The sequence below is a fragment of the Vulpes lagopus genome, chromosome 5, assembly GCF_018345385.1.
Source record: "Vulpes lagopus strain Blue_001 chromosome 5, ASM1834538v1, whole genome shotgun sequence".
In the NCBI taxonomy this organism is placed as follows: Eukaryota; Metazoa; Chordata; class Mammalia; order Carnivora; family Canidae; genus Vulpes; species Vulpes lagopus.
The window spans coordinates 131889202-131906234 of NC_054828.1; the positions used below are offsets into that span (position 1 = coordinate 131889202).

Sequence of the window (17033 nt, forward strand, 5' to 3'; positions counted from 1 at the left end):
CTTGTTTATTGTGCAGCAGTGTTATAGGGAAGCCTGGGGATGGCGGGATGGGTCCCCCGAAGAGCTGGGCCTGTGAGTCTCTGAACCTGTCTTTGGTCGAGCACTGAGTGAGAGGCGGGGGCTCTTCACTGGTGGCTCCCGGTGGGTTTCTGCCCCGGCCAAGTCGTGCCAGTCACATAGATCAGGGGGTGCTGGGGTGCCTGTCTCGGTCTCTTCTCCCTTCCCTGCTGCCCGATGGCCACCTGGGCTAACATGCTCCAACCGGCCCTTCATTGCTGTGCCTGCCTTGTCTCGGAGATCAGTCCCCTTGCCCCCTCCACCCTTGTCCTTGCAGTCAGGGAGCTCGTCGCTGCCCCTGCACCACCCTCACAGCTTCTCGGGGCACCAGTGCCGGGAGGGGAGGTGCCAGCCTCAGTGTCACCAGGGTCTAGGATTTGTACCCGGCGTGCCCTACGGCATGTGAAGGCCAGGGGAGAACGGCATTTGGGCACAGCTCTGCGGCTTAGTGGTGTGCACGCCGAGCTCCCCCTGTCCGGGGTGACTGCTTAGCGGAGCTGGACGGCTCCTCATTCATCCTGCTCAGCCTGCGCCAGACGCAGCGCTGGTCGAAGTCTAAAAATAGCCATCGGGTTGCCAATGCGCCCACCGCATCGTGCTGCGCGGCCGCCGGAGCCTCCTCCCTCCGGCTGGGGATCAGATTATGTCCCCAGCCGGGGCGCTGCTCGCCCTTTGGCTGAGCTGGCTGGAGCGGCTGTTCGGGCTGACAAAGGACCTAAGCTCCTTTGAATCGCTCTAAGCCCGGCCTCGGTAATCCCCGACAGCGCGGCACACTCGGCGGGCACAGCGGGCAGCCTCGGGCCGCTCCTCCATTCCTTGGCCCCGATTATCTTCTTATCTCATTACGTGCCTGGGGCTCGCGTGTTCGTGGGAAACACAGACTCCGGCGTCCAGCTGGCCTTCAGGACGCGGCTCGTATCTTCTCTGCCGAAGCCGTGGGCTGTTGACGGGTCGGGTCGCCGCCTTGCCTCTCTGACCCTGGCGCTGCTGACACCCGCTTAACTTCGCGGGCCCCGGTGTCCTCGTTCACGGGGTGAGGGGCGGGCCTTCCCCTCTCGCTCACGGGGCGGCGTGGGCGCGTGGGCCTGCCCTCGGGGGCGCCGCAGGACCTCCGCTCAGGACGGGCTGACACCCAGGGCGGAAGTGGGCAACTTGCTGGTTATTACAGCGTTTCCCCCTAAAGCTCGGGCTTTCCTTCTTCACAGCACCTTCGTTCTTTGATAGCTGCTGGATTTGTGTTGAATGCTCTGTTGAGACTCGTGCAGATACGGAAATCCTCCGAGTTTCAGAACCAATTTGCATGTCTCGATGGGCGAACTCCAGCATTTCTTACTCAGTACTGTTTACCTTCCATTTCATCTGCTTCTGAGGGTTTGGAGAGTTTCGGATCACGCCTACCGCGTTCCTCGGACGTGAAGCGCACTCTTTATTCAGCAGCTTCTGCAGCTTGGCTCATTTCTCGGGTGGGTGATGTTGGCCGGTGCCCTGGGTGCCCACGATGTCACCTCCTGGTCTTTCTCAGGATGACTTCTGGGGGTTACGTTTCTCAGTAAGTAGCTTTGGACTCACCTTGAACCCATCACATGTTCATAGTAAATTCTGGTAACAGAATTTTATGATCTTTCAGAAAATCTAGACAAATTTCTTCTTTTGTTGCTAGAAATTTCCTCAATACACCAATTTTCAGAAAAATGTTTGGTTCTTTGCATTTTACAAGCATACCTAGCACAGATTCTTTTTGTCTTACATGACCTTGTACGCTGCCACCAGAGTCGGTGTTCTCGTCGCTCTGCTCGTTCGTTCAGCTGTGGCCTGCTGGTGGGAGCGCCCCGACCCCCCACCTCCCTGTCCTGTCGCACGTCCCCAGCAGTGGGGGCAGCTCCCCCAGTTGCCCATCCTGGCGCGCCTTCATTCACTATCGACTCCGGCCCCGTGGGCAGTGCAAAGGAAGGAGGTCCAAGCGCCCTGCACCATAGCGTCCTTGGGCCGTGTGGCCCCTGGTGGCCCCTGGCAGGTCTCGAGGCGGTGCCCCTCCCCGCCACCATGGGAGCAGCACAAGGGAGTGCTTATCCAGGGCTTCTAGAATGGAAGTGAAGGGCCATCTTTGCCAGCTGTCTACCTGGTGGTTTTGGGACCCTTCCCCTTCTTACCCGTGTAGTGCTCCCGACTCAGTTGCTGGCCTCATTCCTGATTCAGTCCATCGTACACGCCGGCACCAGATCCTCTGCTCTCAGGCACGGCGCTGGGCCTCATTTCTTGGCATTGGTGGAACGTGTGCTCTCTCTGCCAGGCACTTGTGGTCCGCATTCAAAGTTGTCGCCTCCACCCTGTTACCTAGAGCAGGTGCTCCACACTCCTCAGCTAGCCTTTCAGACCCTTCCCGGTCCCTCCCAGTAGGGCATCAGATCTTATTTCTTAGGGCTTTCATTCATTTTACTGTGTCCTACATTGAATGCTTGGCCTCTCTCTGTCCTCCAAAGCCACTGGTCCCCCAGTCCTCCCAGTGCAGTGCCTTACATCCATTTCCTCGTACCCCAGTCCCCACTGGGGCAGCGGCTAAATAATCTCCTCCCTCTGGAAGGTGGGTCTCTTCCCTGCAGCACTTGACCTGAATCTTGTTCTTGTATTATTTCACCATTTGGTTATTTTGCATCACTGTGGGCAGTGCCTGTATTTAACTCGACTTTGTCATCTTGCTACCAAATGGAGGCAAGTGCACACACAGGTGATGATAGCTGGTGGCTGGGTGGTTTTTTAAGTCCGCTTATTGCTGCCTCACAAACACTCACAAAACCTCAGTGGCACGTTGGCCATTGTCACTTATGGTTTGAGGGGATCCCTGCTCTGCCCCTGAGAAGAACACACCCCACCCCCACCCCCACCATGGGAATTAGGACCTTCAGCCCTGCAAAGCCCATAGTTAGGGACACAGGAAAGGCCTGTGGGTCCTAGGGGAAGAGCAAGTGGACTCAGCCCTGCTCTCATTCCAGCTCCCCAGGCTGATGCGTTCTCATGGTGCGGACACTTAACTATGTAGAAGAACCAGCTCCCCAGGGCCGTGCGTTCTCATGTGAGGACACAGAACCATGTGGAAGTGCCAGCTCCCTAGGCTGGTGCATTCTCATGTTGGGAACACCCTACCATGTAGGAGTACAAGCTTCCCCAGGCTGATGTGTTCTCATGTTGAGGACATAGAACCATATAGAAGAACCAGCTCCCCAGGGCTGTCCGTTCTTGTGGTGAGGACACAGAACCATGTAGGAAAAACAGCGCCTCAGGCCAGTGTATTCTCACGTTGAGGACATAGAACCATGTAGAAGGACCAGCTCTTCAGGCCAGTGCATTCTCATGTTGAGGACATAGAACCACGTAGAAGTACCAGCTCTGTAGGCCGGTGTGTTCCCATGTTGAGGACACACTACACTACCATGTAGGAGTACCAGCTCCCCAGGCCCATGAACTCTCCTGTTGGGGACACAGAACCATGTAGGGGTATATGGTCTGTGGAGTTGTTCTGTGCCCTGTGGGCCTGGCCTGCCTGCCTGTGTCCTGGTGAGTATGGCAGGGCTCTGGAGTGAGTGACACGTGGTCCCTTGGTGCCCTCTGGTCTACCTGTCAGGGCCCAGAAGCATGGCTATGGCAGTTTTTACAAAATGCATGTGATTCTCTGGAACCTGGAGGTTCTCCCCAGGAAGCCACTGCTGTACCATTTCTATCACTGACCCCTTTCACACCGGCACATCCACCAGGTCATGTGTCTTTAGCCTGCTCTGCTGCTGAGCCCTTGGGCCTTAACTCCCACTGAACTGGCAGCCTGCCAGGTTACCAAGCATCTGGGCTGGCCCGTCGTTCCTAGATGCAGAGCATGCAGCCTCTGGGATAGAGGCCCTCGGCCATTGAGCCTCCTCCTTTGTGGATGTAGGATGCCACTTCTCCACTGGACTTCAGACCTCACCAGGTTGCCAGGTCCTGAGTCTCCGTGGGGTATCTCGCACTTGCTTGCTGGGGTCAGCTGCACGTGGTGCGATGCCATCACTGTCATGGCTTCGTGCGAGGTTCTGCGAGGTGTCCGGATGCCTTTGGAGTGTGTTAGGATAGCAGATAGGAGCACTAACAGCTCTGCCGCAAAACCACGTGCAGTTTTTCTCTTCATAGAAATGTGGATGGTTTCCAGTCCTCTGTCTTCATTGGCATAGGAAGGAAGGCGCTTGGAGAGCAGCGTCCCCCTCACATACCTGAGGCTGGTGGAGCTCCTCTAATAGAGACTCACGTCTGGCACTGCAGCTGTGAGCAGGGAGCCCGCTCTGTTGAGCTTAGAGGAGCCCCAGTCCTCCCCAGGACCCACTGACTTTGTGCAGAGGCCAGATGGCACTTCCATACCCTTGATCCTTAACATAGGCACACATCTCCACCACTTGTGATGGGGCAGGGCATCGGCGTACGTTCCATTTTACACTCATGGACCATGGAAATGTGCACTGGCTGGGTCTGCCCAGGAGATCTGTTGAGACCGGGCCTTGTCCAGGACTTCATTTACCTGGCCCCTTAACGTCCCCACCCTCATTGGAGATGTGACATTTGGGGTCTCAGACCTTGCGTTCAGTAGACCTCCCAACTGTTGGGTCGTACCTGTTGCCCAGTCTATGACCACCATGTAAGTGGCAGTAAGTCCTTTTGGGGGCACACTGGGGTCATCATCCCCGTGGGTGCTTGCCCTGCTGTTATGGGTTCCTGATTTCTGGGGATCTGGCCATATTTTCTGTAAGTGGATTTAGGTCTGAAACCTGCTCAGACCAGAGCTAGGTAGGGGATAATGACTTGTATTGGGGTGACTCGCCTCAGCCTCCTACTCATCCATTCTCGCTTTCTTTTGAATTTGTATGTATGTATGCATGCCTGTATCAGGCGGCAGTGCTCTGTTGAGGGACCATCTGTTTTGCTCCTAGGAATGCCGTCTCTTGTTATCTGTCGCCACAGCTCGGCCAGTTGGCCTTCCCTTGGCTGGCACGCTGCCTTGTTGGTCATTATGATAATTGCTACCCCTGACTTCTGGCCGTCACATACCATCTCCAGGCCGCTATTGCTGTGGGGCCAGGCGTAGCTGCCGAAATCAGGAGTGGCCACAAAGCCCGTTATCAACAAGTCACACTCTGTGACAGCCCGTCCTGAGAGTAGAATTATTGGGTTGTCTGGTAAGTGAATGCTCAGCTGCCAAAGCGTTTTCCAAAATGCTGTACTATGTTACACTATTTCCAGCAATCTGCAAGAGATCCAGTTCTACATCTTTGCCAATACTTGGTATTGTTGATCTTTTTAAAGTTTAGTCATTCTAGTAGGTGTGTGGTGCCGCTCGTTTGGGTTTTATTTTGCATTTCCCCAGTTACTGTTGATGTTGAGCGTCCTTTCTGGTGATTGCTGACGGTTCGTGTTTTCTTTGTGAAGTGTCTGATTCCATCTTCTGCCATTTTTAAAAATTGGGTTATTTGCTTATTAAATTCTAAGAGCTCTTTATTCTGGATACAAGCCCTTTGTCAGATATATGCATTATGAATACTTTCTTCCAGTTTTGCTTCATTTTTTTCTTTTTTTAAAAGATTTTATTTAATTGAGAGAGGGAGAGAATGCACACAGGTAAGGGGGGAGGGACAGAGGGAGAGGGAGAAGCAGGCCCCTCACTGGGCAGGGAGACCAACTGGGGGGTGCTCCATCCCAGGACCCGGAGATCAGGACCTGAGCCAAAGGCAGACACTTAACTGACTGGCCACCCAGGAGCCCCTTGCTTTATTTTTCCATGGTATCTTTTTAAGACCAGAAGTTTTATCTATTTTTTTTTCAAGATTTTATTTATTTATTCATGAGAGACACAGAGAGAGAGAGAGAGAGAGAGAGAGAGAGAGGCAGAGACACAGGCAGAGGAGAAGCAGGCTCCATGCAGGGAGCCTGATGTGGGACCTGATCCTGGGTCCCCAGGATCACACCCTGGGCCGAAGGTGGTGCTGAACCGCTGAGCCGCCCGGGCTGCCCAAGACCAAAAGTTTTTTATTTTGTGAAGTTTGGTGTGTTTTGGTGGATGGAAGTTCTTAATTTTAATGTGATCTATGTTATCAGTCTTTTCTGTTATGATTAGTGTTTTATTCTGTCCCGTTTAGGAAATCTTGCTTATCCCAAGGTTGTGAGGATATTCCACTATGTAATGTAGGAAAAGTTGGTCTCCTTTCGTCTTTCACGTTTTGATCTTAAGTCTGTCTAGAGGTGGTTTCTGTGTATGTTATGAGGTAGGCTACAAGTTCATTTTTCACATGAATATACAATCGATGTGGCATCTTTTACTGCAAAGAGCATCCTGTGTCTACTCCAGTGCAGTGGCATTTTTGTTCTAAGTCAGCTGACCATCCTCCTAAGGTCTCCTAGGTTGCATTTTCTTTCTCTGGACTCTATCTGTGTACGAACACCAAATTCGTCCTGGATTAGTAAATCTGCACATTTTGTTCTTCTCCGTGTGGGCAGTTCTCGTTTCCATGTAAACTTTAGAACTTCAAAAGCAGGTTGTTGGCTTCTACCCAAAAAAACAAACAAACAAAAAAAAAAACTTTTGGAGCTTGAATTAAGGTTCACGGACCCTTTACAGCAGTGGAGCTTCCAAGCTGTGAACCTGGGATAGCCCTCCGCGTGTCAGTCTTTACTTTCTCTCAGCGGTGGTTTCCATTTTGCCACGTATAGGTCTTGCACCTCTTTAGTTTGAGATGTTATCGAGTACTTGATTTTTTTAAGTGTGATTGTTAATGCTTTTAGAATTTTTCTAAGTTTTTATTGCTAATCTATGGATGTCCAGTTAATTTTATATATCACCTTGGTGTTCAGCAGTTTTGCTAAATTCCCTGTTTTGTTTCTGACAGTAGGGTGTGCGTTGTCTTGTGTTCTAGACACGTTATCATGAACAAGTAGTGGTGTTTTCATTTCTTCTCCCGTTCTTATGGCTTTATTTTTTCGTTGCTCTACGAAGTAGTCAGGACCTCAGTACCTCGCTAACTAAGCGGCCCTACAGAGCATTCTTGCCTGATTAGTCTTCTCAGGGGGAAAGCATTTACTGTCTCCCCCCCGCCTGCTGTGTTTGCTGGGTGAGCGGGGAGTTGAGGGAAAGACTGACCTCCCTGACACCGGAGAGGGATTTGTTCTGTGGGTCTCTGCCACCAGCGCATCTCCCCTAGGCAGGCTGGAGCCCTTCCGCCCTCCCGCAGAGACGCCACACTGGCTTCTCACACTGGTAGCTCCATCCCCTTTGCAGGTGGGGTAGGTCTTCTTTCTCTCATTTAGGGAGACTCCCGTCCTCTGTGCCTGTTTCAGCCTTCATTTCCTCCTTCTGCCTCAGAGTTGCCAGCCCTCTCATCAGTCAGGTATCCTTGTGTTTTAGGAGAGCTACTGCAGCCTCGCAGCTCTGCAGAAAGGCCGTGTGCCCGGGAGGTGGGTTCCACAAGAAAATTAGTTTCTCATGTAGAAAAGCCAGGGTGCACTGCGTTTTCCTCGGTGAAACAGGAAGGTTGACGTGAAATGTATATATATATATGGCTCAGCAGCAGGATGTGAAATGAGCACTGAGACTGGGGTCGGAGAGCCCTGGTGGGAACCCCAGCCGTCCCCGCGAGCCGTCCCCCGGTGCTCCGAGCATGGGCGACGCTGGTAACCAGACTGCCCGTGGAGTCAGGCACCCGCCCGTCGAGTCCACTGATGCGCTGCCTGGCTGACAGCTGGTATTGGGATTGAAGGAACACAGAACGGATAAGTGGGACACTCCCCAGTGTGGGTGCGGCCCCCTCGTGTTCTTATTTCACGTGGGAAGCACTGTGCGTGCGGGGTTCTCCTCGTTCTGCATTTCCTTTATGGTCCTCACTGGATGTCAGCTGTGCTTTAGTGTTGAAACCCGTTCCTTGTTTTAGCATCGTGCATTATAGTCCTTTAAAAGGGAAGGTGTTTTGCACGTATGCAGTTTGGAACTAAATGAAAAACACATTTGAAAGGATTTATATTTAGGAATTTATGATTAAGTTTTTATCACACAATGTTAAATTTGATTTTGGGGGTGTCTTATTTGTGTTTTTATCTTATTGAAAAATAGTGTAGAGGGGCAGAGACCGGGTGCCTGGCATGTTCCCCGAAAGCAGGTGTCCCTGGTCTTACCCAAGCTCGGTTTCCTTATCCATGAAGTGGCATTTCACAGTGCTCTGCAAAGACGCAGCTTCCTGGAGCATCTTGGAAATCAAGTGTCAGGACTCGGAGGGGCAGGCAGTGAGCGCCACTTGTCCGTAGGAGGTGCCGTGTCCTCATGGTGCCCTCGGGCTCTGGGCTGCTCTCTGCCTGGAGAGCCAGGGCTCGGCAGGAGCAATGTCATGTGTGCTCCAGGGTGGGGGTCCCACACGCCCGTCACCGTAGTGCCCTGGGGTCCAGGGGCACCCCCTCCGGGGGCTGAGTACCTGGGTGAGGTGCTCTCCTACATCTGAGGGGAAGATCATTCGACGCCCACCGCAGACCCAAGCCACACTCCCGCTGTTTGTGACTTTAGCACCCGCACCCCCTTCCTGTGCTCCCTGTTTGGGAACACCGTTGGGGAGGAATGGACGGAAATTGATTTTGAGAAAAATTAAACTTCCTCTTGAAGCAGAATGATGGTTTTAAAACAAGGAGGCGCAGGGGTTAGGCGGGTGCTGCCGGGGAGCTGTGCCTTTCTGCGGCGGACCATGCACGCGTCCATGCCCCTCGCTCCGCTTGCTCTGTGCTGCCTGCGGTTCTAAATACTTGAAGGGCGGGTGTGTCCTGCCCCTGCGCTTGTGTGGGTGTGGTGTGCTGTCTGGGATGTGGCCACATACATACCACGCTCTGTTGACATTACCCTCTGTTGCTTAGCTTCAGACAGCAAAGTCCTGACGTGTGCGGCCGTGTGGAGGATGCCGAAGGAGCTGGAGCCGGGCAGCCACGAGTCCCCTGACGATTCATCAAGCACCGCGCACACCCTGGAGCTGCTCTGTCACCTTGACAACACGGCCCACGGCAGCATGGCCTGGTAGGGCTCTGCATATTTCATACGCCCAGAACAAGCCTGCAGCTTTGACCGTGGGAGTCATGCAGGGGCCGTGGCACACGCTCGGAACCTTGCTTGCTTGTGAAAGGATGGTACAAATGGCTTTCTTTCCTTCTGGCTTCTCTGTCCCAGTTGTTCTCCTGACTAGACACATCCCAGAAACCCGATTGCATGCGTTGTGAAGGAGCCTGTGTGCAGGTGTCCTCTTCATCTACACTGTTGCTGCCAGGTACCTGCCAGAGTGATGGCGAGCTCAGGCGCTGCAGAGCACTTAAGTGTTCTCTTGCTTTCATCCAGCTATCCTAAGCGTACATTGATTTGTTACTTTAGGCTGAAGGCGTATGATTTCTTCCCTTGTAGACTGGGTGACGATGTGCTGTACCCCCGAGCCCTCTGCACCTTTATTCTTGTGTCTGTTTCCTCCGCGGGTCACGTGCAGCACAGGGGGATGGACGTGCCACCAGCGCTCATCAGGGCTGCCCAGCCTGTTGCCACCCCTGTGTTGTGGCGGAGGCCTAGTGGTCCTCGCCTCCAAACCCCAGGGGAGCCTCCCCAGAGCACTGGAGCCTTGGCGAATTCAAAAGGCCATGCTTTCTAGAAGGGACCGTGGGAGCATAACTTTGGTATGGGTGTTTATAGTGGTCATTATTATTTACTTAATGCAGTAACACCTCCGTGTGCGTGCTCGCTCACATGTGAGAAAGCTGTATCCTCTGTGCACCCTGTTCTGTTTTGGCCAGACCTACCAATTAAAGAAGTTTAATCCAGCACGTATTTATTAAGCACCTGCTGCACACACCTGCTAGGCTCTAGGGATGCCAAGGTGATGGGTCGGGGACCCGGCCTCAAGGAGCCCTGCGTGATCTCTCTGGGGAGACTCACACTGTACACACCTGAGCGACACAGGGCAGGCTGTGGCATGCACTGAGATCATTATGAACTGTGTGCTGTGGGCCCCTCGAGGAAAGGGTAATGAATTGAAGAGGGATTTGCCCAGGAGCTGAGACGTGCAGCTGGGGCTGATGCCGGCTGCCATTGTCAGTGGCAGATCTCAGAGCGGCCAAGGGAGCAGAGCTCTAGGTTGGTGCCATTTGTGGCTTTGGAAGGCCTGTGTGCTTGTATGCAGGCGGCGTGTCTTCATGGGTGCCAGGCTCCTGCCGGATCATGCTTGGTTCTTCTGACAGCAGTGTCAGACCCCATCTGCAGAGAAAGGAGCTGCACAGAGGAGCCCTGAGGCTTTCACGAGGGCTTGCAAGAGTGCACAGTGAGTCTGGACGTGGCAGCACAACTAGAGCTCATGCTTCACTTCTGGCAGACACATGCACGTGTGTGCATGACTGTGCACACAGGCGTGTGCGTGAGTGCCACAGATACACTGGCACAGGGCGGGCAGGGAAGACACAGTGCAGGCCAGCAGTGACTTTGGGGAGGTTGATATATGCAGATGGCATCAGTGCCTTTGGCGAGTGCACAGATGGGCTGAGCTCAGAGGAGCTAGGAGAGCGGCTGTTGGTCTGCTTACCCAGCTCCCACCTCGGTTCAGATACTCCATCAGTTCTTCCATCAGAGGAGAGGTCACACCTGTCTGTGTGTGATATCGGGAGATGGATGTCAGTGAGATGTTAAGTCTGGGTCACACTGCTATCACCACACCCCCATGAGCTCAATGCTGTGACCCCCTGTGACCGCACCCCTATAACCGGAGCCCCATGATCACACCCTTGTGACCACACCCCTCTGATCACACCCCATGACCCCTGGTATTCACACCCCTGTGATTGCACATCTGTGAACACACGCCCATGATCACAACCCTGTAACTGCACCCCTGTGATGACACCCGTGATTGCACCCCTTGATCCCATCCTCTTGACCCCCATGACCACACCCCATGATCATGATTGCACCCCCTGACCACATCCCTGATCACAGCCCCATAACTGCACTCTTTTGATTGCACCCCTGTGACCGCATCCCCTTGACCTCTGTGACTACACCCCTTTGGCCCTCTGCGATCATGATCACACCCCTGTGATCATACCCCCATAACTGCATCCCTGTGACCCCCTATGATCACACCCCTATAACCGCACCCCTGTGATTGCACCCCCTTGACCGCATCCCCTTGACCCCTGTGACCACACCCCTTTGGCCCTCTGCGATCAGGATCACACCCCTGTGATCATACCCCCATAACCACATCCCTCTGACCCCCTATGATCACACCCCTATAACTGCACCCCTATGATTGCACCCTTGTGATTGCACCCCCTTGAGCGCATCCCCTTGACTCCTTGTGACCATACCCGTTTGACCTCCTTTGATCATGATCCACACCTCTATGATCCCCCCCATGATCATGGCCCCATAACCGCACCCTTGTGATTGCACCCCTGTGACCACATCCCCTTGACCCCTGTGACCACATCCCCTTGATCCCACACCCTTTTGGCCCTCTGTGATCATGATCACACCCCTGTGATCACATCCCCATAACTGCATCCCTGTGACCCCGTATGATCACACCCCCATGACCGCATCCCCGTGATGGCACCCCTGTTACACACTCCGATGATCATACCCCACGAATACCATCCTTGGAATTGTACCCTTGTGAAAGGGGAAATTGTTAGGAAGTAATTGTTGATCTTTAAACATGTCCAGAGAAACAGTCTTCCTTCAATTCACATTGGGAGGCTGCCCTCTTCTAAATTTGCTGCCATTGTTCAAAGCGTCTCTTAAATTTCTTTTGTTATCCATTATATCACTGTACGTGTTTGTCGACCTTTTCCCTGTGAGGTGGCTGTGATCCACATGCAGCTGTAGGAACATTACACACAGATCCCGTGTGCCCATCACCCATCTCCCCCAGTGGTGACACTGCATAGCTCCTCTGCAGGGTCACCCCTGGGGATGGGGTGTTGATATGACCCACGGCGTGTGTACATCGAGTTCTCTGCTGTGTCATCACGTGTGTCTGTGCCGCCAGTGCTGTGGTCAACGTGCAGAACCGGGATCTCTCCTGCCACCTGTTCATGGCCATCATCCACTCCTCCCCACGCCCCTCCCTTAATCCCCGGCAAGCGTCCGTCTGTGCTCCTTCCTGTAGACTTGTCATTTTAAGAACGTTCATGAAAGCAACCGTCCACTCCGGAAGCTTTGATAGTGGCTTTGTGCCCGCAGTGTGATTTCCCGGAGGTCCATCCTGGTTGTCACATGTGCCCATCAGTGGCTCCTTTCTTCTGCGTGGTAGCCCAAGAAGACAGACTACAGTTTGTGTGGCCGCTCGCCTGTTGAAGGGCAGCTGGGTTCCCCCGAGTTTGGACGTTATGAATAATGTTGCTCTGAGCAGGAATGTACAGGTGTCCGCATGAACGTGGGTTTCCACTCCTCTGCAGGATGCCTCCGAGGGCCGTTCTTGGGGCACCTTGTTTTTACAAACGGCCTGAGCCTTGTCCAGAGTAGCTGTGCATTTGACGCTCCCGCCAGCGATGTGTGAGGACCCGTCTCTGCATCCTTGCTGGCCTTTGGGGTTATCATGCATGGGGTTTTTTTGTTTGTTTTTGTGTGTGATTTTTTTTTTCTTTTTTTTTTTTTACGTCCTTAGTGATGCCTTCTTATCAGGGAATTTGACTTTTGGAAATTTAAGTGTGGTGAATACATGAAGGTGAAGGGTGCTGTTTGAGGTCAACGTGAGGCAACTGGTACTTTAGTTTGCCTGTTTTCCTTTGTGGTTGGGGCTGAGAGCAGTTGCAGAAGAGGGGCTCCCAGACCTGTGCTGGGCATCGGCCCTGCTGCTGGCTGAGGGAGGGTTCCGGAACACTACACAATTCAGTGTGTGGGGCTGTGGCAGCGTCCCGCACCGCGCCCTGGGGGCTCCTGTCCTCGGGGCCACCTGGCTTCCTGGGCCCTGGAGCATCTGGGCCCCAGCGTACGTGGCCCCACGCCCCCGTCTCAGCCGTCTGGCACGCAGGGGTGGGCAGCGCCCGGGAGGCCGGCCTTCCCCTGAAGGGCCTGGGAGGCCCTGTGGCCCAGTGTGTTTGCTTTGAGCTCCCAGCCCTGGAGGGGGATGGCGTGTGGGCCGGGGAGGCCCCTCGCCCCGGCTCTGGTGCTCTCCTGCCCCGAGGCTGCGCGGGGTTGCTGCTGGAAGGTCACTCATTTCTCTCAGCCGTGAGTGAAGATTCCTGAGAAGAAGGAAATGCTTCACAGCTGTTGCCATGGCTCTGTGGCAGGATCTCTGTGGAGACGCGGCACCTTCTGTACTTGTTAGGGTACGTAATACGAGCACGGCGACAATCCGTTCTTGCTGCTTTTCTCAGATCCACGCTGTGGGGATGCAGGTCCCAAGCGGAGCTTGGAGGGGCCTCCCCGGAGCTTCGGCGTCGAGTCAGGAGCTGTCAGCTTCTTGGTTCAGGATCACGTCTTCGGAGAGGGCCTCCTTAACCATTCGAAAATACTCACTGCCCTCACACCCTCTTGCATCTTGTGTAGAGGCCTGACCACGCCTGGCTCTGGCCGTGTGCGATCTCGCTCCTGTCACGGAGCTTCCTCCGCGCGGGGGCCTGGTCAGGTGGCAGGTGCCGTGTGAGGGAGCCTGGACCGAGAGCGGGCCCTCCTGAGCTCGGCGGGCACTGCGTCCCCCCGCGCCGCCCCATAAAGTAGGGACCACTGCAGAGAGGGCCCGGGAGCCTGCACCCAGCCTTTCCTTCCCAGCGGAGTGGTGGGGGCTCAGAGCCGGGCAGCCGAGCCCAGAACCCGGCCCATCGCCCAGAACTGCCTCCCTGCTGAATGCAGGAGCAGAAGGAGCCCCTTGTGGTTGTCGCACTGCGGTTTGCACGTTGTGTCTGTGGCTGGGAGTACAGACACTCCTCCATCAGGATATGCTTTGAGAACGTTCACACCTCTCCCCGCTAGTCCTTTGCGGATGACAAACATAAGGAAATTATGCTTTCCAGGGGTGTTCTTCATTTTGCAAATAATAAAGCCCCTTTCTCTTCTGGCAGACTTCGGCCCGCGTGCCGTGGGTGTGACACAGCCAGCCTCCCGTCCGCGGTGCCTCGTGGGCGACGGGTGGTGACGAGGGGCCCCTGCTGGGCTTTCCCGCTCCGCAGCATGAGATGCCGAGGTGTCTCCCACACTGGGTGGTGCGCCCCTCATTCTCAGGGAGTCGGGTGACGTCTTGGCCCTCTTCCCCTCCGCGTGGCACTCGGAGGGAGAGGCCCCTCGGGGCTGCTTTCGCCGTCGTCACCGTGTGTCACCCCATCAGCCCTCGGGCAGTGTGTGTCAGCTGCCATGGGATCGTCTGGGGCGGGAGGTGGCCCACCGCATGGAGCAGCCCACCGCACTCACTCACTGCGTTACAGAAATGAGGTGAAGGCGGGAGCCCCACAGCACGCACGGAGCTGGCCCTGTCTCACGTCCGGGGTAGGGGAGGGCGGCTCTTCACGGCTCCCCTGGCCTGTATGCGGTCGTCCTCCGTGATGTGAGCGGTCTCCGTGCCTCTGCGACTAGACCGGCAGCTCAGGGCTGGGGTCAGGGTTCGCTGAGTTCCGGCGAAGGGAGGGTGGTGCCCGGGCCCCCCACACCCCGGTCCTGCTCGTGGCGTCTCTGGGAGCCCGGGCAGGGCAGGGGGCAGATCTCCCGGGTGTGGGGCTGCAGCGTCATCGCTGCTGGCTGAGGGCCACTGAGCCACATGGGCGACTCTGCTGCTCCCCTTGGCCCTGCCCGGAAGGGGCCCCCGCCCGCCCCCGCTGCCGAACCCCGAATAAGCCCGTCGCCCAGACGGACGCTCCCTGCTGGCGGGCAGAGGCCCAGGCAGATGGTAGGGGCTCCAGTGAATTCCTGGCGCGCTCGGCCCCCCGAGGGGTGCTCAGCAGGAGTCACACCACCACCTGGTTTCACGGACAACAAACACGTCCTTGGGAGGAGAAGTCGCTAACCTCAGTCACCAGAAGCGTTCGGGGTTGGCCAGGGAGTGACTGACAGTGCAGCCCCCAGGGTCCTGAGGCGCCAGCGACCAGCGACCGGCTGACCTCCGCGGGCAGGTGGAGGTCACTGTCACGGGGACACGCCAGGTGGCTGAGCCCGGGGAGGCGGGTGCGCTCTTAGCAGGAGGACGCTGGGTTCGGGGGGGGGGGGGGGGGTGTAGGGGCAGGAGAGGGTGAGGCCGCCGATTCCTGAGGTGGTTTGGCCTCATCTCTCCCTTTGTGTTTCTTTCTCTAGTTCAGCGTGACACACCTGCCAGGTACCCTTGAGCCCTCCCAGAAGCGGCCTGTAGGATAGGTCCCAAGGCCTGTTTACGATCGTGAGATCTTGGGACGCGGTTTTTCGGGCCGTCGCGATGGAGAGTTCTCCGTGACCGTGACAGTTGAGGATTGCAGATTTCTGATGTCGTAAGATTTGTGTCCGTCTTGTCGGGTTTACGCAGCGAGGTGTACCGAGGTCCGAGTTGCTTCCCTGGTTACTGGCTCGCTGCCAACTTCTGTTGGCTTCTAAGGTGGCCCAGAGTGAGGCGCGCAGCCTCCTTGTGTGCGGTGGCCTAGGGCACCGTGAAGATGCCTCCCTCTTTCAGGTTTGCTCACGTGCCCACCGTGCACCGAGCACGGTCGTCATGGGTCACGGACTCTCTCGCCACCTGACGCTGTTCAGATTCCGGGTCAGGGAGGTGGTGAAAAAGTAGCAAAGCACAATGTGCGACTACAGCTCTCACGGGGGGTTCACAGGACGGAAGTCGGAAGTGCAGCAAGTATAGTTACGTATAAGGGACATTCGTGTCCTTTCTACGATTTTAGTCCAGGCCTCCGTGAGGACGTGGTTCCAAGTGTGTTTCTTGTGATCCTCTTGTGAGCCAGCCGCTGCCTCCCAGAGCGCGTGAGATGACTGGGCAGCAGGGTGTCCAAGGGGCAAGGTTAGAAGGGAGCATGGAGGTCTGTTTGTATTTAAACGAGAGGTCTAAATGATTTAAAAAGTTCAAACCTCAAGGAGTACTACCTACATGTGTGAGAATCCTAAACATTTTCCACTGTTTGAAAAATGGGGCTGGAGAGGAAGGAATAAATGTAGATCAAAAGGAAGAAGAAACACCCAAACCACTATTGGAATTTGGGGAGACAGGTTTATCATGAAGTCTCCTTTTATTTATTTATTTTAAAGATTTTGTTTGTTTATTCAAGTTAAACAGTTGGGGGGGCAGAGAGAGCACACACGTGCACATGGGCAGGGGCAGAGGCAGAGGAGAAGCTGACTCCCCGCTGAGCAGGGAGCCTGATGCGGGACTCCATCCCAGGACCCCAAGATCATGACCTGAGCCCAAGGCAGACCTTAACCCACTGAGCCACCCAGGAACCTCTAAATGTACTTTTTTTTTTTTTAATTAAAAAGTGAACTTTGAACTTCCTGGGAAGACAGGGCATGGGGGTTTGGATGTGCCGTTGCTTGAGCACCGGGTGGGGGTGGTGTCCCCGCGCTGTTCAGCTCGCACTCCTCTCCAGGTCCTGGGAGGAGATGTGTGGTGGGTGTGCCGGCCCCTGTGGCCAGTGTTGGGTGGCCTTGGAGGGACAGACCCGTGAACCTGGGGCTCAGCGGGGCCCTCGGGGCTGGCGAGAACCTGTCACACACAGGACGGTCAGGCCCCCGCTGGGCCCCGCAGCTCTCTCTGGGATGCAGGACGGCCAGGCTGACCTGGCACGGAGCCTCCCTCAGGGAGGGCCAGGCAGTGTGTCCCACCCAACGTCCACCCCAGGGAGGAGCACACGGGCCTTGACCAGCTCCTGCGGGGGAGGCTTCTCAGGAGCACGGCTCTGGGTGATTGTTAGTCCCCACACGCAGTGAATGGGCCTCTGGCTATTTCTGGGTCCATTCTGGGGCCCCCATGTCAGGGTGCGTGCTTCTGTTGGGCCACACG

General features: G+C 55.3%; 1 protein-coding gene across 1 annotated transcript in view; it reads left to right on the top strand.

Moving 5' to 3' along the window:
• EIPR1 (EARP complex and GARP complex interacting protein 1) overlaps positions 1–17033 on the top strand; it is a 122357-nt gene that overhangs the window by 76736 nt on the left and 28588 nt on the right. The window contains exon 4 of the mRNA XM_041756781.1: positions 8956–9112. Within this exon, the coding sequence (XP_041612715.1) occupies positions 8956–9112 (157 nt within the window). The remainder of the gene's footprint in view (positions 1–8955; positions 9113–17033) is intronic.